Raw genomic sequence first — 25,239 nt, forward strand, 5'->3', positions numbered from 1 at the left:
CAGCTAACTCCGCACATGCAAATTACACCCGCTATTAAAGGCCTCCTGCCTTCCTGAAACATGATACCATGTGAGCCCAGCACCTCGCAGATGGAGGCCCCGTAATAAATACTTCTCGACACAGAAACCTGTCGAGATGAATTTCTTAGGCTCCAAGAAAAGCAGAAAAATAATCTCGAACACTTTGAATCTAGGAACTGAAGTAAATTGAATTTTGACCGAAGTAGTTTTGAATTTATAATCTCTGGGGAATGCACTAAGCTGGATTTACCTGTGCATTATTTTTTCAAAGCAAATCAGCAATACAGAGATTTCAGGAAGGACGTTTACAGTACAAACAGAACAAAATTCTCAGATAAATAGAAGCCTGAAATATAACTGATGAGCTAATTGAAATCAAGTTTATATTCTCACGTGAATACACACCCCACTCATTTCTACGGGGAAATATTTCAGAGAAACATGGTACAACAGAGCAGGAAGGGGCTTTATGACCACCCAGTTTAGTTCTCTCGTGTTACACACGGAGAGAACTTGTCTATCTTTCTCTGACTTATTTCCATTAGCATCATGCCCCTGCGGTCCTTCCATGTTATTGCAAAAGGCAAGATTCCCTTGTTTTCAATGGCTGAATAATATTTCAATACACACACACACACATACACCACATTTCTTTATCCATTCATCTGTCAGTGGACATTTAAGGTCATTCCATGTCTTGGCTATTGTAAATAATGCTGCAAATGAGGGTGCAAATAACTCTTCAAGTTAGTGTTTTCATTTCCTTTAAATACCCAGCAGTGGAATTGCTGGATCATGTAGTTTTTCTATTTTTTTAAGATTACTTATTTATTATGAGAGAAAGAGAGAGGGATAAAGAGAGACAGAGACAGAGACAGACAGGGACAGACAGAGAGAGAGAGAGAGAGAGAGAGAGAGCGCACGTCTGTGCCTGAGAGCAGGAGGGGCAGAGACAGAGCATGCCAAGCAGGCTCTGCCCAGCAAGGAGCCTGATGCGGGGCTTGACCTCATGACCCTCAGATCATGACCTGAGCCAAAATCAAGACTTGGACACTTAACCAACTGAGCCACCCAGGCACCCCCTATTTTTAATTTTTTGAGGAACATCCATACTGTTGTCCACAGAGGCCGCACCAGTTTGTATTCCCACCAACACTGCCCACGGCTTCACTTTTCTACAACCTCATCCACACTTGTTATTCCGTGTCTTTTTGATTCCAGCCACTCTAACAGGTGTGAAGAGACACTGATGGCTAGGAGGTACATGAAAAGATGCTCAACATAGTGATCATTAGGAAAATGCAAATCAAAGCCACAGTGAGATAGGAGTCCCTTGGCTACAGATGACAGGATAAATCAGAGAGCTTGAATGGCCTTCCCAAGGCCACCCGGGGTGTCAGATACAGAATGGAATAGAGTCCAGCAGAACAAGCAAGTATGTTTTCCATTTTACCACTTGGCCTATCTCTAGCCCATCTGTGATGGTTAATGTTGTGTGTCCATTTGACTGGGCTACAGGGTGCCCAGATATTTCATTAAACATTATTCTGGGTATGTGTGAGAGGCTGCTTTTGGATGAGATTAACATTTGAATCAGTAGACTGCCCTCCCCAGTGTGTTAGTTGTTATCGCTGTTACCCAATCAGTTGAAGGCCTGACTAAAACAGAGACTAACCCTACCGCAAGAGGGAAGTCTTTCCTGCTCAACTGCCTTTGGGCTGGGACACTGTTTTTGCCCTGCCTTTGGACTCAAATGGAAGTCTGGCTCTTCCTGGGTCAGACCGGAACTTCCCTGTTAGCTCTCCTGGGTCTCCCACTCACCAACTGCAGGTCTTGGGACTTCCAAGCCTCCACAATCACATGGGCCAAATCCTTTTCATAAATACCCCCCGTCCCCGCTACTTTTCAGACACACACCCTGTTGGCGCTCTTTCTCTAGAGATTCCTAATATAGTATTAGGCAAACTTTTAGCTCAAAGAAAACAGTCTCGATGAATATGGCGGATACCGTGGATAGGCTACCCAAAAGCCATTCCCAACCTTCCTCTCCCGTCTTCCTCTAATTTAAAGGCTGAAAACCTAAAATGTAGTTTCCTCACCTCTTTCACAGTAAAGGTGATCATACGACACAGTTCTGAACAATAACACGCAGGTGGAAATCCCCAGGAAACTTTTCCTTTGTTCTCTGCCTTCTTTTTCGTGCCCAGAGGCTGGACACACTGACTCAGTGTTGAGGGTGCCAGTCACCCTGGGGCCATGAGGACAACTGACACGTGTAGGGATGGGTACGGAGGGAGGTAGAAGGATTCTGGGTCTGTGATGAGGCCTGTGAGCGGCTGCTCTTGTCTTAGACTGCTTCTCCAGAAGTCTGGAGACAAATGTACCATACCTACCAAAGCCAGTTTTAGTTGGGTTATCTGTTATTTGAAGCTCAACCTTTCCCTAATATACTATTCTAGCCAGGTTTCAACCAGAACAAAAACCAAAGTGAACATGACCCCAATTCTGGAAATAAATAAATAAATAAGTACTTAATCAAATTTTTTTGTAGGTCTACACAATACAGATGGCATGGGAGAGGCACTAAGTCCAAGACTTCCCATCCAAGGGTGCTGGCGGGAAGGAAGCTCGCTTTCCGCTACTCCAGATTAGGGTCTGGTCTGGGGAAAAATCCCAAGGGATCCTCTAGAACTCCAGCATGCTTGGTTGTGGCAAAAGGCTAACACCGAGATAGAATGAATCTTGGGGAGCTATGAGCAGGGGTTCCAACTTTTCCCATGTAGCTCATTTATTTCTAAAAGTTCTTTTTCACGAAAAACTAATCATGTTCATGGATTCCTGCATCATTAGAATGAGCTCAGGTCCTCTCTCCATCAATGCTGCCACCAGAGACCACACATGGCTGCGGCAGTGGAAGGAACGCTAGATTTAGTCAAACGATCTGGGTTTGAGACTGGGTTCTGCCACCTCTTGCTTCGTCCTTTCCCACAGGCAGATCTGTGAACGTTCTGAGTTCCACTTCCTAATTTACAATTATTGAGTTAAACGACACTGGGATTACAAAAGAATTCCAACAAATTCTGAATACTCTACCAAAATAAGATTTAATCAGGTCACTCGACTGTGTGCAAACTCAAAGCAGATAGGTCTGATGTGAGGGAAGTACAGGAGAAAAGCTCATTCTTTATCTTTATGGCATTTTTTTGGCCCTTCTTCCTTTCTCAGAGAGACGAAGTTGCTGGACAAGTGATCTCTGTCTGACGAAGTGCTACAGCAAAAAGCCTTACAGAACAAACCTGAGGAAATAAAACACAGGCTACAACTTGGTACGCTTATTACCAAGCAGTAGTGGTTACCAGTCGTAAGGTCACCTGACCCTCTCGTTGTGTGCTCTAACAGCACCCTGGCCTCAGTGTCCTAATGACCCGTTTAATGCCTCTCTGCCCTCTAGAACCTGAGCTCTCTAGATCCTTACCTGGCAGTAAACCTCTCACTGCTTCGTGGGGGATAAAAGTTCAAGAGGCTAAAATATACGCGGCATGACGCATCTTTTTAGTTTCCCCCTCCGTGCTGAGCGTCCTTCTGGATTCACGCAATAAAAGCTGAGTTCTCTGAAAGACCACAGGAGTCTTTCCTGGGAGATGTTCCGAGCTGGTTCCACACACATACCTTGTCTTGGGTTTGGCATCGAATACAGTCACATTCAAAACAGTACTGGTCCCTCAGCTGCTTCCGGCGCTCCTCGCTGGTCATCAGCATGTCCAGGTAGCAGATGGTGAGCTGGGGGGGCCACAGAGAAGAGGGTCACGTGGCTGTGGTGCTCATTTTCTTTAACAAATGGTTATTGTTACTGATTATTTAACCAACACTTTTTTTTTTTTTAATGTTTACTTATTCCTGAAAGAGAGAGAAAGAGACATAGCATGACCGGGGAGGGGAAGATAGAGAGGGAGACACAGAACCCGAAGCAGGATCCAGGCTCCAAGTTCTCAGTACACAGCCTGATGTGGGGCTCGAACCCACAAACTGCGAGATCGTGACCTGAGCCAAAGTTGAACACTCAACTGACTGAGCCATCCACGCGCCCTTCAGCAACACATGTCTTTATTACACACCAAAAAGTGCAAGAGGAAAGACACTACTAACAATCTCGCTACGCAAATAATCACATGTAAAATTTTAACGCCATTACCTTCCAGCATCCGTTGTGTGGTGAGTGCACGTATATTATATATTTATTATAAAGAACTGGACTCATGATCTCTCTACACTTTTACACCTCACTTTTTATTCACCAAATAAGAGACTACCGAGAGCTGTTGTGTTTGGTAGTACTAAGGTTGGGCAGTAAAATCGATCACCGCCAGCAATGGGAGAAGGTGGATCAATCCTGGCCCCCAAGCGGGTGGCGGACTGATGCACCCAGATGCTCTTAAATCCTGACCAGTCCTGCAGCTGCCTCATGGAACGAAACGTCAACCAAATTTGGTGCCTCTGAAGTTGGAGACTCTTTTCTTACTTGTGATGAGATAGGAAAAAAAAGAAACCACTTCCAAGTAGGGAGAATTAATGTCAGCATGTGATCTTGGAGGGAGGCTCTCAAACTGGCTTCCTTGGACACTTTCGAACTAAGTAATTACACCATCTAGGATGTTTCTCTGTAGCCCTCAGGTTCCCCTTCTGGTCACAGGTCTTCAGGCAACGTCACGATGTCCACACATGCCTCACTCGACCGCATCTATACGCTCAAAGTCTAATTCAAAATAAACAAAATGGAACCCCTGAGTCCCCTGGCCTGTTCCACCCGGGCTGGAGCCGTCCCAGTCCCCGCTGACAGGAATGCATCTTTTGTGTCCTTCAAGCAGAAACCCAAAGTCACCCTTGACCTCTCTCTCCCTCTCACACCCTCACCTGATCCACCAGGAAATTCTGTGGGCTCAATCTTAAAAACAAGACCAGGAATCCACCACTTTCTACCTTTTCCAACGTGACCACCCAGGTCTGAGTCGCCCTCCTCTCTGGCCCATAAAACACAAGTCTCTGCCAGTCTCCCTGCTCCCCCCACAGACCCCGATGCCCCCTGCGCTCCACCCTCCAGGGCTCCCCGTGTCCCCTGCACTCCACCCTCCAGGCGTGATTCTCAGTGATTCTCTTCAAACAGAAGACAGATAGGCTCTTCCCTGTGCTGAAAACACTCCAACGGCCCCCGCTCTTGCTTACAGGCCAAGTCCTGATGAGGGATTCCTACAGCACAGCTCAGCCTGTGCTTCTGTGCTAAAGTCAGGAAAGAATCGCAAGCTAACGTTTAGAAACTTCTACAGGTACCTGGTAAGAGAACTTTACGGGACTCTAATAATAAAACATTAGACTTTTACTTCCTATGTTTTAAAAATTTCATTTTTCTAGTAATTTTTGTCATTAAGTTCTACAAAAATATTAGTCTGCAATGGATAAGAACTAGTAACAACCACCACCAGCCCCACTCCCTCTCTGAACTCCTTCCCCGGCCAGCCCTCGCTCCTCCTGTCCCCATGCACTCACACGTGCCAGGCCGACACAGGATGTGTCCCGGGGCGCTGCCCCCAGAACCCTCTGTGGGGCCTTCCTCACCGAGGTCTAACCTGGACCCTCCCTTGCTTAAAAGAACACCCTGACTCCGGCCCCACCCAGGGTCCCTCATTCCCTCACCCTTTTCTAGTTTTTCCTTTTCAGTGTCATATGTCAGCTTGTGACATGTTGTGTAAAATACTTTATTTGCTTTTACATGTAGAAAGTAATCATGGGGGCAGGTGCGGTAGGCAGGAGTGGAAGAAGGCAGGACCGTCCGCTGAAGGAGGTAACTAAAGCTCCCTAGAGCCAAAAAAAATCCCACGTGCTTTTTCTTAGACTCAATAGAAAGCATCTCACGTCTACCAAGCCAGATCTTACATGCTGGAAAGTACGGTAGGGCTCTTGACAGAAAACATAACTTTGGGTAGGCCTCAGTCTGCCAGCCTTTGTCCCACCCACCGTGGCCATCACCAGGGTGACAGAAGCCAGGGCCAGGTCTGGCTGGCTGGCTCTCTCTCTAGATCCTCTCGACAGTGTTATCGAGGATCTGCTATGTGCTAGGCACTCCCAAAGAGAGGCAGCGTGAGACTGTGGAAATCAGCAAAGGTCTGGGATCCATCTGGGATTTGCACCCACAGCCCTTGACTCAAGCCTGACACTCTTTTTACAACACAGCCACTTCTCATACTTCAGTGGGCCCAAGGGGAGATTCGCTTCTTGGGGGGCTGTGCCAGCATCAACCCTAAAACGCGTCGGTCTGCACTCAGCAGCGTCCTGTGACCACTGGGCTCCTTTAGCCGGGACCACGGCCGCTTTTTCATTCCCTGAGTCCTTTTCCTTGCTTTGTGATGTGCACCCAGGGCTGCCTGGGAGATGCAAATGGCCATGATATCAGGCGAGTTCTTCCTGTTTACAGACAACACTGTGTTCCAAATTCCAAGTAACCCATTTCCCACCACACTTTTGAAACCGCCCGTTAGTAAGTCTGGGGCAGTACACGTACCCATCTGGTCTTAACAGGCTCTGAGGGTCCCGGGTTCCTTAAATGAGGTGATGGTAAAACGAACTGAACTCTGTGCTCCCTCTTGGGTTAACCCTGGGGCTCGAAGTCTCCATCTGCCCCGATGGCTCTCAGTCATGCCCCCCCCCCCCAGCAGATCAGATCAACTCGCAGTAGTTACTGGGAGAGTACCATGTGCCCAGTGGGAAGCCAATGAATCCAGGGCCAGAGAGATAACCTTGACTAACCCAAGACTAAACTGCAAGGGCCAAAACTCTGAGTGATCGCGCCAGGAGGCAAACGGGCAACAGGAGACTAGTTATATCATTTAACCCCAACGAACAGACTCGGACCAGCCTCCCTCACTACGCCGTAACTGCCTGCAACCGCTACCGCTTTCGGGACACTGGCTTTCCAACGGGCCTCCCTGCTGCCCGCCGTCCACCTCTCGTCTTCTAGACCGCTCTGAAAGAGCTTCCTCAAACTCACATCTGATCACGTCTCTACACGAAGACTGGTGACGGCCTCTCACTGCCGGCGGGGATAAGGCACACAAGGGCTTTTCCACTGCTCTTCGGTCTGCCTTTCTGCCTCAGTATCTCTCTGGACACCCTCCCGTCTTCAGGTATGCACACCACTAGGCCTCTGGAACAAGGCACACAGTGCCAGCGGGTGCTGCGTCTCCCTGCCCTGGCTAGCCAGTGCCTTCCCCACACTACCCACTTTTTCAGAGCATTCTCATCCCGCAAGCTTGGCTCCAAAACACTTCTCCAGGGAAGACTGCCCCATTCCCCGCCTCCATGCCTCCTCTGTGCCCTCTATGCCACCAAATACACTGTGTGAAAACTGAAGGTCTCAATGGCAAAACATTGTTATTCCTATTTTGGGGGAGAAAACACAGATTACTAACTGGTAATGACAGTTAAATCATTTTATCAGCCAAAGATAAAAACCTTTATTGAGGACTGACTGATTCACTGCTCTCAATGAAGAATCTGCTCACTAAATGTTGGGCTCATTTAGCAGGAACGTATTTGTGAAACTCTGCCATTGATCAGTGGATGCCTTAATGGCACAGAACAAAATCGCATTAAAATATTAATGCCACTGACCATTGCTCTGCCATTTGAGAGCAGTTTTTATGGGAAAGGCAGTAAATCATCCCAACATTAGAGTAATAACATGAAAGATATTTGCTGGATATCGGACATGCTGCTTACTTGAAAATTTCAAGGCAAAATGAACCCTTTTTCCATGAAGCCCATCTTTTCATTATGTACAACAGAGTGGGTAAAAAGATCAAATTAAAATTAGACTTCGCTTCCATTTCTGGAATTACACGGTCACAATTATAAATTTTTCTGCTAATACGGGCTCTGAACTGAAAGACGGCAAATCTCACTTCTTTTTTAAAATCAAACCTGAGTGTTATTCTTTCTCTTCTCATTGTCACACCCTTGTACTCAGCCATTATCAAATCCTGCCAATTTTAGCTTCCAGCATTATTCTCTTCAGATCCCTCATCACGAGCCACCAGGTGAATGCCTCCCGACCTCAGGACACCACTGTCACCTCGCGCCTGGATTACTGCATCCACCTGACCCTCATGCTCCCACACTTGCTTACACGTGCAAGGTCTGATCACACAACTCCTCTGCTTCTATGGTGCCCCACTGTCCGTCCCCATCCCTTTCACAAGTATCTAATGAGGACCTCCTATAGGCCAGACGCCATAACGGGCCCCACGGGTCCCTATGATAATGTCTGGTCCCTGCATATTCCCTCATCTGCCAGTCACCTTTGAAGTCTTCAGTCTATTGAGAAGAATGCTTCCTGTTCCTTGAAGTCACCATTCCATCTCTTGCCTCTGTGCATTTGTCTAGGACGCCTTCCCTGTCTCAGCCAACCTGAGCTCTATGGGTCCTTCGAGAGTCTAGGAGTTACTTCTCTGGAATTTTTTTGTTTTTTGTTTTTTTTTTTTCTGTTTCTTTTTTTTTTTTTTTTTTTTTTAACCTTAACTGGAAAAAGCAGGAATATTTTAATAGCCTTCACGGATAATTACCACAGATATTCTTTTATGGTATTACACCAACATTTTACAAGAGGTAGTTTCTTAAAGATTAGTAGAAATGTGGAATCTAAAATCACATAGGTAAATGTCTTGAACTCAGTTATGTTCAAATCCACTGGTCGAACTTGGCATGGATCTTCTATTCAAGCGTGATCTGGTAACATCACGCATCGGTCCACTGAACTATGGCAACCTTCCAGATATCGACACATTTCATCATCCAATATGAAAAAATCCAGTCACTGCCATCGCCACCAGTATCGCAGGGAAAGTCTTTCGAGATCTGAGGGGCTGTCATGCTACAGGTGGTGGATACAGGTCTTCCAAAATACTGACTTGTAATTGAAAGCTTCAGTTTTTTTCATTAGCAACAAGTACTGGCAGTTGTCATCCTTCAAGTGACAGGCTCACTTCAACCTCTTCTTCTCTCCCTCTTTTGTATTTACTTATTTTTTTATTTAAATTCATGTTAGTTAACAGACAGGGTGGTCTTGGCTTCAGGAATAGAACCCAGTGATTCATCTTTTACATACGACACCCAGTGCGCATCCCAACAAGTGCCCTCCTCAAGGCCCATCACCCATTCAACCTACCCCATCTCCCCTCCAGCCACCCTCAGTTTGTTCTACGGAAGCCTTTTTCAACCGCTCCCCGCTACTGCCCCTTACCACCGCTTGGGTGCCCCCAGTCTGAATGTCTACAAAGCCCTATGCATATTTATACCATTGTCCTCTTTATATTGTTATTGTTCACTCTTTTCTGTTCTGTGTCCGTTTCCTCCATTATACCTCGAGCTCCCGAAAGCACGGGTGGGTCTTACTCGTCTTTGTGTTCCCAATGCCCCCCGCGGTACATGACACCCAGTTAAGTATGCAGTGAATTTGTCAAGTGACTCAGCACCTAAGCAAAGATGACTGAGAGGAGAAACACACTGCCTGAAACCCACAACACTTTAGATTCAAAACTAGTATTACAGACACTGATATACTCAGCTCATGCAAATCACATTTGTCCTGAAAATGCTGGCAGCCAGAGGCATTATTCGTAACAGCTACAGCCTCTTCTAAGGAGGAATTCCCACAAGGGTGCCCCGGACTGTCCAGCTTTCTTCCCTGATCCATATTTTGGAAGACTGCCAGCCGATATATACATTTCATAGTGTAACAAAACCCTGAAGCAGCCATCAGCAATCCAGCACGTGAACCATGCCTTAAACCCTGATTAAACATCATTGCTGGATGAGGAGACAAAAAACCCAAAAGCAAAACCAAAGCAAACCAAACCAAACAGACCTAACAACTCAACATCACAATGAAAATCCTTAAGTAGCAAAGTGTTGTAAATGGTGCTGGTTTGAAGGGAAATGGTCCAAAAGTGGTCGGAAGGGTGGCTTTATGTGAGGAGATGTCGCGGGTAAGAAATTTCCATGGTGACCTTTGTTATTGTGGAGACTGTGCAAATTCCCAACTCTCCTCATTTGGGTCTAAGATGCTCTTATCTCAAACTGGCAGTGCCTGGCTTTCATGTTACTTTCCTCGCGGGGCCCATGGGATATACCTGAAAATTAGCGATAGTTTCAAAATGGCTCTAAGATTCTATCCCACTTCTGGTTGTCTTTAACAAGCTTTATTCATTCACTCAACAAACACAGATTAAGAATCTTCCCTATTATAGACACTATATAGTCTTCTTCATGGAGCCTACATTCTGGTACTTATATCCCACTGAGCACATAATAAAACTGGGGTGCCCTCACGGGCAATAAAGCCAAAATGCAAAGTTGATGCTATGAAATTACCAAAATTCTTTTTTTTTTTTTTTAACATTTATTCATTTTTGAGAGAGAGACAGAGGCGAGCAGAGGAGGGGCAGAGAGAGAGAGACACAGAATCCGAAGTAGGTTTCAGGCTCTGAGCTGCCAGCACAGAGCCCCATGTGGGGCTCGAACCCACAAATCATGAGATCATGACCTGAGCCAAAGTCGGACGCTTAACTGAGCCATCCAGGCACCCCAAAATTACCAAAATTCTTCAATTTACTTCCTTACCCGACTTACCAAAAGCAACTATTTGCACAATAAAAAGGAATTACCTCTCTTAATCCACCTCAAAATAGCTCTTCTCCTGGTTCTCCCTCTGGCCCACCTCTGCCAGTTTTAAATGTGCAGGATGTATGTTAGTTCTTCGAGGCAGGTGGCTACAGGCATTAGCTGAGGAGGGACTCAGGACACCAGCCTTCAGTGACCCAAAAGTGAATGATGAACAGCTGATCCATCTAGAATGTCAACAGTGACCTTGGTGAGAAGCACTCCTGGTCTTTACAGTAAGGGCCATTTAATAGGAGGTCAAATCAACAACGAGTAACGAAATGCCTCCTGGGTGCAAGGCCAAGTGCTGGGTGATAAAGGAGATAGAGAAGTAAGACACGATGGCCGGTCCTCATGAAGCTCATGGCAGACAGAGACGTCACCAAAAGAGCCAGAGTAACTGCACGGAAATATTAACAACCCCCGTAAAGGAGATCTCAAAGTGAAAGACCTTCCTTTAATTTGGGACATCGGGAAAAGCTTTATTGACAAGATGATGTTTGAAAGGGCCTGGAAGGGTATGTAAAATGGGGGCGGGGGACAACTGTGCAGAGAAATGTCACCCACCAAGGCATGCACGATGAGGTGGGGAAATTTTTATTTTCTGAAAAAAAGAAATCCAGCTCATTGACAGACAGAGAAAACAGACTGGTAGTTGCCAGAGGTGGGGTGAAGCGGGTCAAAAGGTGGAAAGTTCCGGTTATAAAGGTGGAAAGTTCTGGTTATAAAGGAAGTCCTAAGGCTGTGATGCCCAGCACGGCAACTATAGTTAACGATCCTGCGAAGCACATTTGAAAGTCACTGTGAGAGTAAATCTTAAAAGTTCTCATCACAAGAAAAAAACGTTCTGTGACTATGTGTGGTGACGGACGTTAACCAGACGTACAACGGTGATCATTTCGCACCAGATGCAAACGGCGCATCGTCGCATCACCCACCTGAAGCTTACTTCACGTGGTATGTGAATTAAGCCTCAGTTACACCACATCATCTTCCGAACAGGATGGTAGAAAAGGACTTGTAGGGAGAATCCTGCCTCTCTGGTAGAAGCCGCTCTGGTAAGTGCCCGGCGGGAAAATACCCGAGTCTGCAGGGCGCGATGCTGAGCACAACTGTTCTGGGTGAAGCCGGAGGAGGGATCTGCTTGTTACTCCAGAGATTTACGTGAAAAAAAGTGAAATGAGCACCAAAACACAAGACGCTTTTTCAACTAAATGAAAACCAACCCAGGAAAATAACTGGCAGCCACGCCTAGAAAACAAGACACGAGAAAATCTCTTTGTCGTTCCTGAGAATTGCGACAGTTTCTAACGGTTTTTCTGTTTGCTTCTCATGTGGCCGATTTATTTTAATTCAGTAAAATCATCATGATATTGGCAGCAGCGTCGTCAGCAGCAGCTGGCCTTCAGCTCCGTTACTAACGCTGCCCAAAATGCACAGATCCCTTTCTCAGCCGCCCTGAAGTCACATGTGTCCCCAGGAAAAACCACGAGATTCTCCACATCACTGACAGATACCCCAGTATACTGAGTACACCGTTCCTAAAAGCTGGAAATTCAGGGGCGCCTGGGTGGCGCAGTCGGTTAAGCGTCCGACTTCAGCCAGGTCACGATCTCGCGGTCCGTGAGTTCGAGCCCCGCGTCGGGCTCTGGGCTGATGGCTCAGAGCCTGGAGCCTGTTTCCGATTCTGTGTCTCCCTCTCTCTCTGCCCCTCCCCCGTTCATGCTCTGTCTCTCTCTGTCCCAAAAATAAATAAATGTTGAAAAAAAAATAAATAAATAAATAAATAAAATAAAAGCTGGAAATTCGGCAAGTGGCTGCATAACAGCTCATTTGGTTGAAAATCCCTTTGGAGGGAGTCTTATCAAAGCCAGTTCCCTGTCTACGTAAAATCTGGTGCCTCTGAGTTCAGGTTTTATTGGCTGGTTTTATTTATTTATTACCTGCATAAATGCAATAAGAGAGTATGATACTCTGCTTTCCTTGCAATAAACATCCACTTTAGCAAATTGGGAGGTAGAAGGGAAGTGGGTTCTCACAAGCGTAGACACCAATAACCCTGCATTCAGGGTGGTGCTTGTGCCAACCCTGTGTGGGCCCCCGTTCACCCTCAGCTGCCTCCTGAGACCTCGGGCTTCTGCAAACGAGGCCGGTGCGGCAGGCTACAAACCCAAAGGGTCAAGGCTAAGTCACTGCTGAAGGTTCTACGCCCTGGCCTCTCTTCCCCGTCACATCTTTGCTTGAACAATCATGCAGAGAGGCTTTGTAAAGGCCCAATGACAACTTGAAAGAGTGCAATTTGCTTACTTTCTTAGCATGAAGGGGAAAATGAGTCACCTTCAAAATGTGAGGAGTGGCCTGGGGAGTAAGTAAGCCCTTGGGATCCATTCACAAGCCGGCTGCCCTCCTGCCCGTGGAGGGATGACGACTGGCAGAGAGTGAGGGGGCAGGGAGCGTCACACACGGGACACGTACACTCGTCACACACACTCTCTCTCTCTCTCTCTGGCACACGAACAACAGGAGCTACTGATACCCAGAGACAGTCCATCTGTCATCCTGGACAAGTACTGATGGGCACACGGGTCGCTGGGTGGACCTTTACGGCTCCTCTCCCCAGCAGGGGGATGATGAGGAGCTGCCCCTCAGGCACAACCGGTTTCCGGAAGGGCCGCGTGGAGAGCGAGAGGGTCTCTGATGCAAGGGCAGGCCAGGCGCCGGGAAATCTTACCTCCTCTCCCGCCTCGATGTCTCGGACTGCTCGCAGCAAGAGGTGGGGCCCGTTGAACACAATGGAACAGTTGGGGTCACAGCTGTGATTGAGCAAAGACATACTGCAGGAAGGAAAAACGGGGTGCCGTCACTCAGCAGATACAGTCCAACATGTAAATTTCATGACTATAATGATAATGAGCAGAAGGCACTTCAGCCCGGGGTGCGGGGACAGGGAAGGCTGACAGTGCACCAGGGGCTGAGTGCTCTGGGGGAAGGCCCAGAGCTGTCACCAGCCCATGTCACAGTGAAATGCTCCCCGACACAACACGGAGGCTACTTAGGGAAGTGTGCTCTGAGTCCTTTCTGCGGGTGAATGCGGGGGACGGCTGTCTCATTAGACAGCAGCCGGGGACCCCACCACACGGCATCTGGTCCACGGGGCCCCTTTGCAGGACGCACACAGCGACGCTGGGGCATGAGGAGAGTCCTCCCTCTTACACAGAACGCTGGCGGCGTCCTGCTGTCTAGATCCCGGCGTGTGCGGGGCCACGACACAGGCGTCTTAGTGCCGGTGACCATCCGGGAAGGGGACTGGGTTTAAGCCGCACCATATCCGATAGTACTCAGAGCAGGTGCGAGTGAGCATTTACTGAGCAGGGGGCACCCTCCTGGCCCTTGCACGTGCTTTCCAAATGTAGTCACCACGCTAATCTCATGAGAGTCATTTACAGATGAGACAGACACAGGAAGCACACGGCACACGCCAGCATGTGGGGGCCGAGCCGGAACAAGGCGGTGCCAACCCAGCCAACCCAACCGGCACACCTGTACCAGTGCTTTCGGACGACCCTCACCAACAGACCTGTGATTTTTCAGGCTTGTGAGAAATACGAAAAGAAGCCGACTTCTCAGGCTCACGATTAATTATAAGAAGGGCTATATTTGTATCCGGACCTTCCCAGCATGCAAACAAACGGAAGCGAGGCGGGACTGCGCTCGTGGAACGAGAACTGTGTGCTTCCGCCCAGGGGGCTGCGGCGTCAGACCCCGGCAGGGACCAAATCCCGGGCTGTCGTTTGTCAGCAGCCAAAATCCCCAACTTCTCAGGTTCCTGAGGGCAAGAATTTACGTCTGAGCTCTGCCTAAAGCTCTTTGTTGACACCACAGCATATAAAACGGGGTTATACAATTCTTCCCTGTAAAGTTCACATTCTCCATTTTCTTATCGTTTATCATCAGGTTTCAAGCGTTGCTCTTGAACCCGCCGCAGCGATAGCCTTTCTAACACCTTCTGCAGGGCTGGGGAGCTGGCGGGAATTACGGTCGCTCCTCCCAGTAAAGGAGTAAGAGAGATACCGTTCGCCTTACCTCGGATATAGGCCAACGCCAACTTCCTGCATCTCCGCATTACAGACGGTGAAGGAGTTGCAGATCACCTGCAAAAACAAGGGGGAACACCACCAGGATTACCAGAGTCACCTAAGGAAAGTGGCAGGCGAGAGAACAGAAATTTCCAAAAGAAAATGCAGGAGTTTAATGCTTTTAGTAGCTGCTTTGGAAAGATCCAAGCCAAACGTGGATGCTCTTTCACTTGCGGAAGAATGTACCTGGGACACACTTTCCACAGGAACGTCAGGTGGGTAAGTGCAGAAATATCAACAACCTGCACAAAAATTCAGGCTTAAACTAGCACAGGGCCTATTAATTTCAGTCTAATCCTCTCCCCCGAAGTTACACACAGTTACATGAAAGGTTCAAATTTCAGAATACACATAATCTATTTACTGAGAACCAGACTCCTACCACATTGGATTTTTTTCCTCAAACCGCCTGCAGTTTCCAGATACTGTGTATCTGATGAGTAACAGCAGCCTGTCTTTCTCCTACAAAGAGGGAAGTACACCCCGAGAGAGCCTGTGATCTGAGTGGACGGGCCACAATGCGCTCAGAAAGTCCTCCCGTCAAGCCACAGCATTTTCTAGGCATGCGGGATGCCTCAGAGTAGACAGCATGGTCTTATACCCAACAGGGGTGGTGGGGCAAAAGGAATAAAAGATGGAATCACTGTGCTCAAGGGACCTCAAAACCTATGGACGGCCACCCAGAATCATGAGAAGAGCCTTGACTTAGAATCAGAAAATCTAGATCCTGGCCACACATCGCTGTCTCAGGCAGGTGCTGGGGATGAGCAGTGAAGAAATTAAACAAAGATCCTGCCTTCACGAAGCTTAAATCCTAGTGGGGGAAGACAGATAAAAACTCAAGGATAGAAAAATGTCACAGGTGAATAAAAGCTAAGGAAGAAACAAGGCCAAGGGACGGAGGAAAAAGTGCTCAGGAAAGCTCTTTAGCATAAGGTGACATTTAAACAGAGACCTAAGAAGCTGTGGAAATGAAATGTGCATATTGGAGTGGTGAAGGTTCGTGTCAGGAGAAAGAGCAAGTGCAAAGGCCCTGAGGTATGAATATCCTTAGGTATAGAGTAACAGCAAGAAAGCTGGAATGGGCAAAGCAGAGTGAGGGAGAAGAAGAGAGGGTAAGATATGAGATCAGAGAGGCAGCTAGATCTTGTATGGATTTAGAGCCACATCTAAATTTTATTCTAAACGAGTCAGAGAGCCACTGGGTTGCTTCTGAGCCAAGGCATGAATGGATCTGAGTTCTGTTTGGAAAGGACCACTCTCCTGTGATGTAGAGAATGGGGCTATAGAAAGACAAGGCCGGAAGGAGAGGAAATGAGCAGCCCCGTGAGACCGGAGGCCGGGGGTGCTGGTGGCAGAAGCGGGGGGCTGTGAGTGGTGCTAACAGGGTTTGCTTCGGGTTCGAGCGTGGGCCGGAATGAGATTACAGTTGCCATTCGTTAGCGCGAGGAAGGCTGTAGAAGAAACAGGCGTGACTTCGGGAGCCCGGGGGCGAGTCCAGTGGCTCTGTTTCAGCCGTGCTCAGTCCGAAACGGCCCGTCACACGTCCCAGCCAAGGCTGCGTATGCACGAGCACACAGAGTTCAGGGTACCAGCGGGGCTGGAGACGGACATTTAGGACAAAACAGAGCAAAGCCCATCAAGAGTGCAGACTCGAGAGGAACTGGAGACTACAAAGGGACGCTGACTTCCTGTTACAGTTTCTGTAAAGGGCAACACAAGTGGCGACGAGTTTCTCGAAATCAGGTTTATATGAAAGATGTCATGTACGAAAAAGCGTTCGGTCCTTTGAGACCCTTCCAACTGCTCTAAAGAGCTCTTCCGTGAAATGTAGGGCAACCTATGGCTTGGCGTTTCCTCTAAAAATCTGATCAAACTGCAGTTTCCAATCAGGAAATAAACTGGTGCACACGCACATATTTTGAACATACTGGTTAAATTGCTTTAAGGGCATGTGTTTCGCATTAAATTGCAAGAGAGTGCCGTCTGTACATATTTATGCATAAAATGGAGGGTGGAAAGACGGGACAAAAGACCCTGTGTTTTCTTTTTGAAACTTTAAACATTAAATGGGTATGAATTGGGGGGTGGGGAACAGGAACTTTAACACTTATGTTTAAAGCATAATCAGGACTTTACCAAAAGTAATCCACCAATGAAAAACCAGATCAGACAGATCTAATTTGTTAACTTTTGGATCAAACCAAAATGTAAACATCTTTTCTGCACCATACAGCACATGAGAGGCTCTTCCAAAATCGGTTTACTCTGATGGAATTTTTTTTTTTTAATTTTTTTTTCAACATTTATTTATTTTTGGGACAGAGAGAGACAGAGCATGAACGGGGGGGGGGGGGGCAGACAGAGAGGGAGACACAGAATCGGAAACAGGCTCCAGGCTCTGAGCCATCAGCCCAGAGCCCGACGCGGGGCTCGAACTCACGGACCGCGAGATCGTGACCTGGCTGAAGTCGGACGCTTAACCGACTGCGCCACCCAGGCGCCCCCGACGGAATTTTTAAAAAGAAAGAGCTAACAAGGGGAAATGTCAGCTTGCTGTGTCTTCCTCCAGGAAACTTCCCGATCCCTCGGACTTAGCCACTTACTCATCTCTTCGTGGCATTTCTCACACGGGGTCATTGTGCACCCATTTACTCAGCACCACACACACCTATGGGTGTAAAATACACACAGGGCAGTGTTGGTGGTTCCTTACGTGAAAGACACTTCTAAAGGGTTTTCTGATGGATGGATGGTTGTGTGTCCCCAGAGGGTCACTGTCTAGAACAAGGGTTGGAGAAGATGCCAGAAATCACAGGTACCCTGTAGGTGCAGAAGAGAGATGGATGTCTGTGCTCTGACAAGGAGTAAGAAGTTAACCTTCCATTTCTCTTGTCTTTAGCCATCCAATCTCTTGACATCCCTTTGTGCGTTCTCTCTCTCTCTCCACTCTAGCTCATCTTCTGTTTTATCCTCTTTTCCATTAGTCCAGTGGATGACAGGCTTACACATCAGAAGAGCACAAGGGGCTGTTTGATCCTCTGCTTAAAATGCCAAGGGCCTGAGGGGCATCTGGGTGGCTCAGTAGGTTAAGCGTCTGACTTCGACTCAGGTCATGATCTCACGGCTCATTAGTTCGAGCCCTGCACTGGGCTCTGGGCTGACAGCTCAGAGCCTGGAGGCTGCTTCGGATTCTGTGTCTCCTGCTCTCTCTGCCCCTCCCTTGCTCATGCTCACTCTTTCTCTCTCTCTCTCTCAAAAATAAACATTAAAAAAAAATGCTAGGGGCCTGGTACACAGGGCACAAAATAACTGTGCAAAATGAATGAATGAATGATAGTCCCCACATCTCTTGCACTATCTTTTCCTTTGTTTACTTTTCTCCCTTCTTTTCCTTTTCCGGTCTTCACTGGTACCAGTAGGCTACCCTCCTCTCTCATTTCGCCTCACTCCACAATAGAGGTAGGAGATTTTAAATTTCTACTGAACAGGGGTGCCTGGGTGGCTCAGTCGGTTGAGCGGCCGACTTCAGCTCAGGTCATGATCTCGCAGTCCGTGAGTTCGAGCCCCGCGTCGGGCTCTGTGCTGACAGCTCGGAGCCTGGAACCTGCTTCAGATTCTGTGTCTCCCTCTCTCTGACCCTCCCCTGTTCATGCTCTGTCTCTCTCTGTCTCAAAAATAAATAAACGTTAAAAAATTAAAATAAATAAATAAATAAAATAAATAAATTTCTACTGAACAAATTCCAGACAAGTTCCTCATTCATATTATTCTGAGAGGCGCTGAGTGCTAGTGTTCCTGAGCTAAAACAGTTTAACTTTTTGCCCACTCTCACTTTTTTTAAATATATATTTTTAAATATTTATTTATTTTGAGAGAGGGAGAGGGAGAGAGTGAGAGAGAGAGAGAGAAGCAAAAAGAGGGAGAGAGAGAGAATCCTAAGCAGGATCCTTGCTGTCAGTAAGGAGCCCAACACACAGCTCGAGCCCATGAACTCTGAGATCATGACCTGAGCCAAAATCAAGAGTCAGATGCTCAACAGACTGAGCTACCTGCCTAAGCACGCCTGCTTACTCCCACTTTTATTAAAAATATTGATTTCACTCACTAGTATATCCTTATGTGCTCAAGTGAAAATCTGAGAATGAAGGAATTCATTTTTCAAATAAAAGAATGGAAATAAAGTCCAGAAATAAAAGTTTAACCGCTTTTCAAAGCATTTCTTGGTATAAACTGTTTTCTTGGGGAATTACACAGGTTAAATAACTAATGAATGAATACTTCACACAAAGATGCCTTTCAAAAAGCATATTATAGGGTGCCTGGATGGCTCAGTTGTTTAAGTGTCCGACTCTTGGTTTCAATTCAGGTCATGATTTCACGGTTCACAGGTTGGAGTCCCATGTCAGCTCTGTACTGGCAGCACAGAGCACACTTGGGATTCTCCCTGTCTCCCTCTCTCTCTGCCCCTCCCTCCCCGCTCTAAATAAATAAACTTAAAAAAAAAAAGCATATTACTGGGATTATTTCAATAAAAAAGCAATTAAGTTAAAAAAATTCTTTCTAAAACCTGTTGGATTATTACTTTAAAATATTTACTATGACATAAAATTACAACATATGTTTAAGTTATCTTATAATTATCAAATACAGCTATGTATACTCTTCACAATATTTCTTTTGCAACATTCAGAAGCCTTCATAATATAACACTGTAGCCTTTCTAGATAGTAAAATTCTAGTGAGCTAGCACCAATGATTGCTGAACCTCTGTATTTTGTAAAAACAACTAAAGTAAAATTTTAAATGTTCTATGAACCATGATAAAAACTCTCAACAAAGTAGGTTTAGAGGAATGTACTTCAACATAATAAAGACCATATAGGAGATACACACAGCTAACATCATACTCAATGGTGAAAAACTGAGAGCTTTTCCCCTAAGACAGGGAGCAAGACAAGGATGTCTACTCTCACCACTTTCATTTGTCATAGTACAGAAGTCCTGGCCACAGCAACAGAGAGGAAAAAGAGATTAAAGGCATCAAAATTGGTAAAGATGTAAACTTTCACTATTTCCAGATGACATAATACTATTTACAGAAAACTCTAAAGATTTCAGCTAAAACCTACTAGAACTTATAAATGAATTCAGAAAGGTTGCATGATACAAAATCAACATATAGAAATCCATTAACCTTCTCTTCATTATTAGTGTATTGAAAGAGAAATTAAGAAAACAATCCCATTTACAATCACGCTAAAAAGAATAAAATACCTAGGAATAAACTTAAAAAGATAAAAGACACATGCTCTGAAAACTATAAAACACGGATGAAGGAAATTGAAGACAACACAAACAGAAAGTTATATGTTCATCGATCTGAAGAACAAATACTGTTAAAATGTCCACACTACCCAAAGCAATCTACAGATTTAATGCAATACCTATCAAAATTCCAACAGCATTTTTCAGAGAATTAGAACCAATAATCCTGTAATTTGTATGTTAAGACAAAAAACCCAAATAACCAAAGCAATCGTGAAAAAGAAGAACAAAACTGGAGGTATCACAATCCACAGTCCCAGATTTAAGGATATTCTACAAAGCCGCAGTTATCAAAACAGTATGGTAGTGCCACAAAAATCGACACATAGAGCAATAGAAAAGAACAGAAAACCCAGAGACGAATCCACAATTATAGGGTCACTTGATCTTCAGCAAAGCAGGAAAGAATATCCAATGGGAAAAAGACAGTCTCTTCAAAACATGGTGGTGGGAAAACTGAACAGCTACATGCAAAAGAATGAAACTGGACCACCTATTTACACCGTACAAAAACAGAAGTTCAAAATGGATTAAGGACCTAAATGTGAAACCTGACACCATAAAAATCCTAGAAGAGAGTGTGGGCAGTAATTTATCTGGCATCGGCCGTAGCGACATTTTTCTAGATATGTCTCCTAAGGCAAGGGAAACGAAAGCAAAAATAAACTGTTGGGACTACATCAAAATAAAAAGCCTCCGCACAGTAAAGGAAACAATCAACAAGACTAAAAAGCAAGCTACTGAGTGGGAGAAATATTTGCAAATGACATAGCAGATAAAGGGTTAGTATCCAAAATATACAAAGAATTGATACAACTCAACACCCAAAAAACAAATAATCCAATTAAAAAATGGGCAGAAGACATGAACAGGCATTTCTCCAAAGAAGACATACAGGTGGCAAACAGATACACGAAAAGACGCTCAGCATCACTCTCCGGCAGGAAAATACAAATCAAAACTACAATGAGCTATCACCTCACACCTGTCAGAATGGCTGAAATTAAAACACAAGAAACAAGCGTTGGTGAGGATGTGGAGAAAAAGGAAAGGAAACCTTGTGCACTGTTTGTGGGAATGTGAACTGGTGCAGCCAACGTGGAAAAGTGAAAATATGCTCAAAAAAAATATGGAGTTTCCTCAAAAAAATTAAAAATAGAACGACCACATGATCCAGTATTTCCACTGCTGGGTGTATACCCACAGAATATGAAAACACTAACTCAAAAACCTATGTGCACCCCTATGTTTATTGCAGCATTATCTATGGCAGCCAAATTATGGAAGCAGCCCAAGCGTTCACTGGTTGGTGAATGGATAAAGAAGCAGTGGTATGTATATAACGGAATATTACTCAGCCATCAGAAAGAATGAAATCCTGCCATTTGCAATAACATGGATAGATCATGGAGAAATAATGCTAAGTCAAATGAATCAGTCAGAGACAGACAAATACCATATGACTTCACTCATCTGGAACTTAAGAAACAAGGCAAATGAGCAAAGGAGGAAAAAAAAAGAGAAAAACCAAGAAGGGGAGGTGGGCAGGGGGCTAAGAGAAATAGGTGAAGGGTATGCACTTCTCAGGATGAACACTGGGTAACGTACAGAAGTGTTGAATCACCATGTTGTACATCTGCAGCTAATAGGATACTGTGTGTTAACTACGCTGGAATACATATATGTATATATACTCATTCTACGAACCAAATTCTTATGTCATGTGGTTCAGGTTCTAGGTCCAGAACCTGACGTTTGTGTTCTGGGATTAAAAGTTCCCCTGCAGCAATCATGCCAACACACAGGTGAACACTTCAGAGAGTTATCTTATACACATGTTTAAAGTTCACATTTTTCCTTAAATTTTCTGAATTAGAAGCTTTTTACTGTAGCAGAAGATAAATGAAGGCATTTGAGACACTAGGGAAAATCGCCGACATACCATTACCTCTCAACGGCGAAGCTGAACAGCCGTAAGAAAACGAACAGCCCGTTGCAGAGTAATTCGACCCCACAGCAGAAGGAGACATCCACTTCCCAGCACCCCCGCGCCCTAATTACTCACTTCTACAAAGAACTTGGTCTGTGCGCAAGTAGCTATAGCTGGCTTCTAGCCTACTCTAGAGAATGCTTTCAATTTCAAAAAATATTAATTTTAAAACATTTATAACAAAAGGGAACTCAGTTTCTAAACACAAACATAAGGCAGTTTCCTCAAAGACCATCTGCAACTCCTTTATAATTTCTCTATTTAAGACATAAGTACAGTGTTCAGGACACAGAAGTCTGACACACAGAGTTCATTAATTAGAGAGGCTAAGGTAAATTTTCAAAAGAGAGCTTACTGTATTTATTTTATTGGGGCCTGTGCATAGAAGGAAAGGAAGGCGGGAGAGCTGGCAGAGATGAAAACCAAAAGCAGAGGTTTTTGTATAAAATAACCACCACCCGCCCCCCCCACCCCCCTGCCCCAGCACTATTAATTCTCTGCCTTTAGAAGCATGCTAAGTGTTTCAGTCAGGGTACATTTTTCTCCTCCACGGCAACTGACATTTTACTAAACACGGAATTATTTTTTTAAGTCTTCTTATAAACCACAAGAGACTTAAAATTGTACCCCCCCCCCCGCCCCCGATCCCTCCTATCTGCGTGGCAGACACCAAACCATCTTCCGTGATTCAACCCAGGCCTTCCCTGATATCCTGCTCCTGCCTTTGGTCACTGGCTTACACTCTTTCCCTGGGCCTGAAAATGGGCGGTCTGCAGTCCACACACCAGCGCGGGAAGGAGGTGCGCTCAGGCATGAAGAGGCAGCACTTCTCAGAGGACAAAAAAATCACAAATCCCCAAATTCACAAAAGCGTTCCAGGTTTACAACAGTAAGGATCGTTATGGCATCTTCTCGATTTCAGACTTTAAAAATCAATCCCTAGGGGCATCTGGGCAGCTCAGGGGGTTGAGCGTCCGGCTCTCGATCTTGGCTCAGGTCATGATTTCATGGTTCATAGGATCGAGTCCCGCATCAGGCTCTAAGCTGACATCGTGGGGCCTGCTTGGGATTCTCTTTCTCTCTGCCCTTTCCCTGCTCGCTCTCTCATGCTCTCTCTCAAAATAAATAAACACTTAAAAAAATCAATCAATAAAACCATTAGTGCAATATGTCTTCCCTTTGTTGGGAAATAGCTGGAGAGCCTCCACATTCGCTGTGCTACACAGCCAGCCTCATGGAGTCTGATCCCACGGAGTTTCCTCTGGTTTCTGTCATAGGCTATCGCGTTTGCAAACGTAACGGACCACTGGCTGAAGACAGCAAGCGAGGATGTTGGAAAAATGACGGCACGCGAGGAGGAACATAAAAATGATAATTTTATAAACTTGACTCAAGGTGTTCCGTTATAATGACTTTTATCTGGTAGAAATTCTTACAAACCACCTCGAGATGTTTCTAGTATTTAGAAAATGCTAGAAGGAGAACATATAATCTTATTTTTAGCAGATGGCATGAAAACTATTGACGTCTCCCATGTGTTATTTGAAATGTGCTTGCACCTCGCCACCTAGAAACAGACATGAAAATTATAAAATTTAATACCCTAGCTAGTTTTCTAAATAGTAGATCATAAGAATGGTAAACATCAACCTATAAAAGCACAATGCTAAGGCCCAAACCAAAAATATTCACTTAAACATTTATACAGCATTATAAATGATGCTTTTTTGAACAAAACTAACTTAAACCAAATTAAACCACGTATGCCTCTTGTTAAGTGGGAAAAGTAAAAATTTGCCCTTATATTATGCGAATATCATTAAAGATTTTGAAACCAATGCAAGCCAAGTAAAAAATAAAATGATCTAACTTGAGAACGCTTCTTACCACGTCCTGTATCACAACATACTTGGACATGTGTCCCAGACCCTCTATATTCAAGTACAACTGTTCCCACAACTGTGATGGTGTTGGTCAGATTTCCAGCTGTGGTCACAAACAGAGCACGCTAGACACACAAAATACTCAACAACGACTTGCAAAAGCTAAAATCAACATCGAGGCCAGTATCACAAGCGAGGGAAGAACAGTCATACAATTGCGTTTCCTGCTTTAAATCCTTCCCGAGGTCAAGCGACCCAATGTCAACAAGTGAGGATTCACAAAATGAAGCCCTCTTGGATGACAGGTCTTCCAAAAGCCACCCACACTTTCCTATTTCTAAGGGCTTTCCTCACAGCAGAACCCATTATATCTTAAACAACGGTCCTTGAGACCAGAAAGCAAAAACAGGAATGATATTCACAAATTTGTCCATTTTCTTCATGCTCCCCCTGAGGATATTCCCTGGCATCCTACGTCCTTAGAACTCAGCTGGTGAAAACAGCACTTGCAATAGAGGTCTGTCAAGTATGTATAAAAGTATAAAAAGCTCTTGACATGGTTTCCATTGTTTAATTTTCCTCCCACATCCCGAGGCTCAAAAATACTGATACTCTTAAATAATTTATTACAGGATATTGTTATAGTTTCCATAGCTCTGCCATCAGCATCCTTTCTGTCAAACATTTCGTGCAGCCACGCTCCTGTCCAGAAAGTTTATTATCACAACAAACCCAACTCCCCCCCCCCCCAGATAACACTTAAAGATTCGTTTGTTCAGCTTGAGTCTCTGAAAACGTTCTCTTACGTGATAATCTAGTTTTGTTATTCTCTTTCCACGTAATTGAAGCAAAAACCTACCCCCATGCATGCGAGCACTCTCCACTGTAATTTTTGTTAGTTCTAGTGCTAAAATGCTAAGCGAAGTATGCTGGGTGAGCCACCCGACGAAGGCTGAACTGGATACGGCAGAGGGCGGCTCAAATCATCTGTGTTTCCCTCAAGTTAATGGAGAAAAAAAACTACAGGAAACACGTTCCATGTGGAAGAGAAAACTGAACATGAACCAGCGAAAGATAAGTTCTAGTGTCAGCTGAGGTTACGCTACACACAAATTAAGGCGGGTACTCTCCCCAGGAGCAGTTGTGCCCGGCAAGGGTTTGTCACCCTAGTCAT

The 25,239-nt window shown here is 45.4% G+C and overlaps 1 protein-coding gene across 1 annotated transcript in view; it reads right to left on the reverse strand.

The window, feature by feature from the left end:
• Window positions 1-25,239, reverse strand: part of SMYD3 (SET and MYND domain containing 3) — a 679,960-nt gene that overhangs the window by 140,024 nt on the left and 514,697 nt on the right. Inside the window, exons 6-8 of the mRNA XM_047077114.1 lie at window positions 14,812-14,879; window positions 13,460-13,562; window positions 3,691-3,801 (exon numbers count right to left, since the gene is read on the reverse strand). Coding sequence (XP_046933070.1) covers window positions 3,691-3,801; window positions 13,460-13,562; window positions 14,812-14,879 — 282 coding nt within the window. The remainder of the gene's footprint in view (window positions 1-3,690; window positions 3,802-13,459; window positions 13,563-14,811; window positions 14,880-25,239) is intronic.

The sequence above is a fragment of the Lynx rufus genome, unplaced genomic scaffold, assembly GCF_022079265.1.
Source record: "Lynx rufus isolate CCGP_SWC_20201006 ecotype Redwood Valley unplaced genomic scaffold, mLynRuf1.p SCAF_15, whole genome shotgun sequence".
NCBI lineage: Eukaryota > Metazoa > Chordata > Mammalia > Carnivora > Felidae > Lynx > Lynx rufus.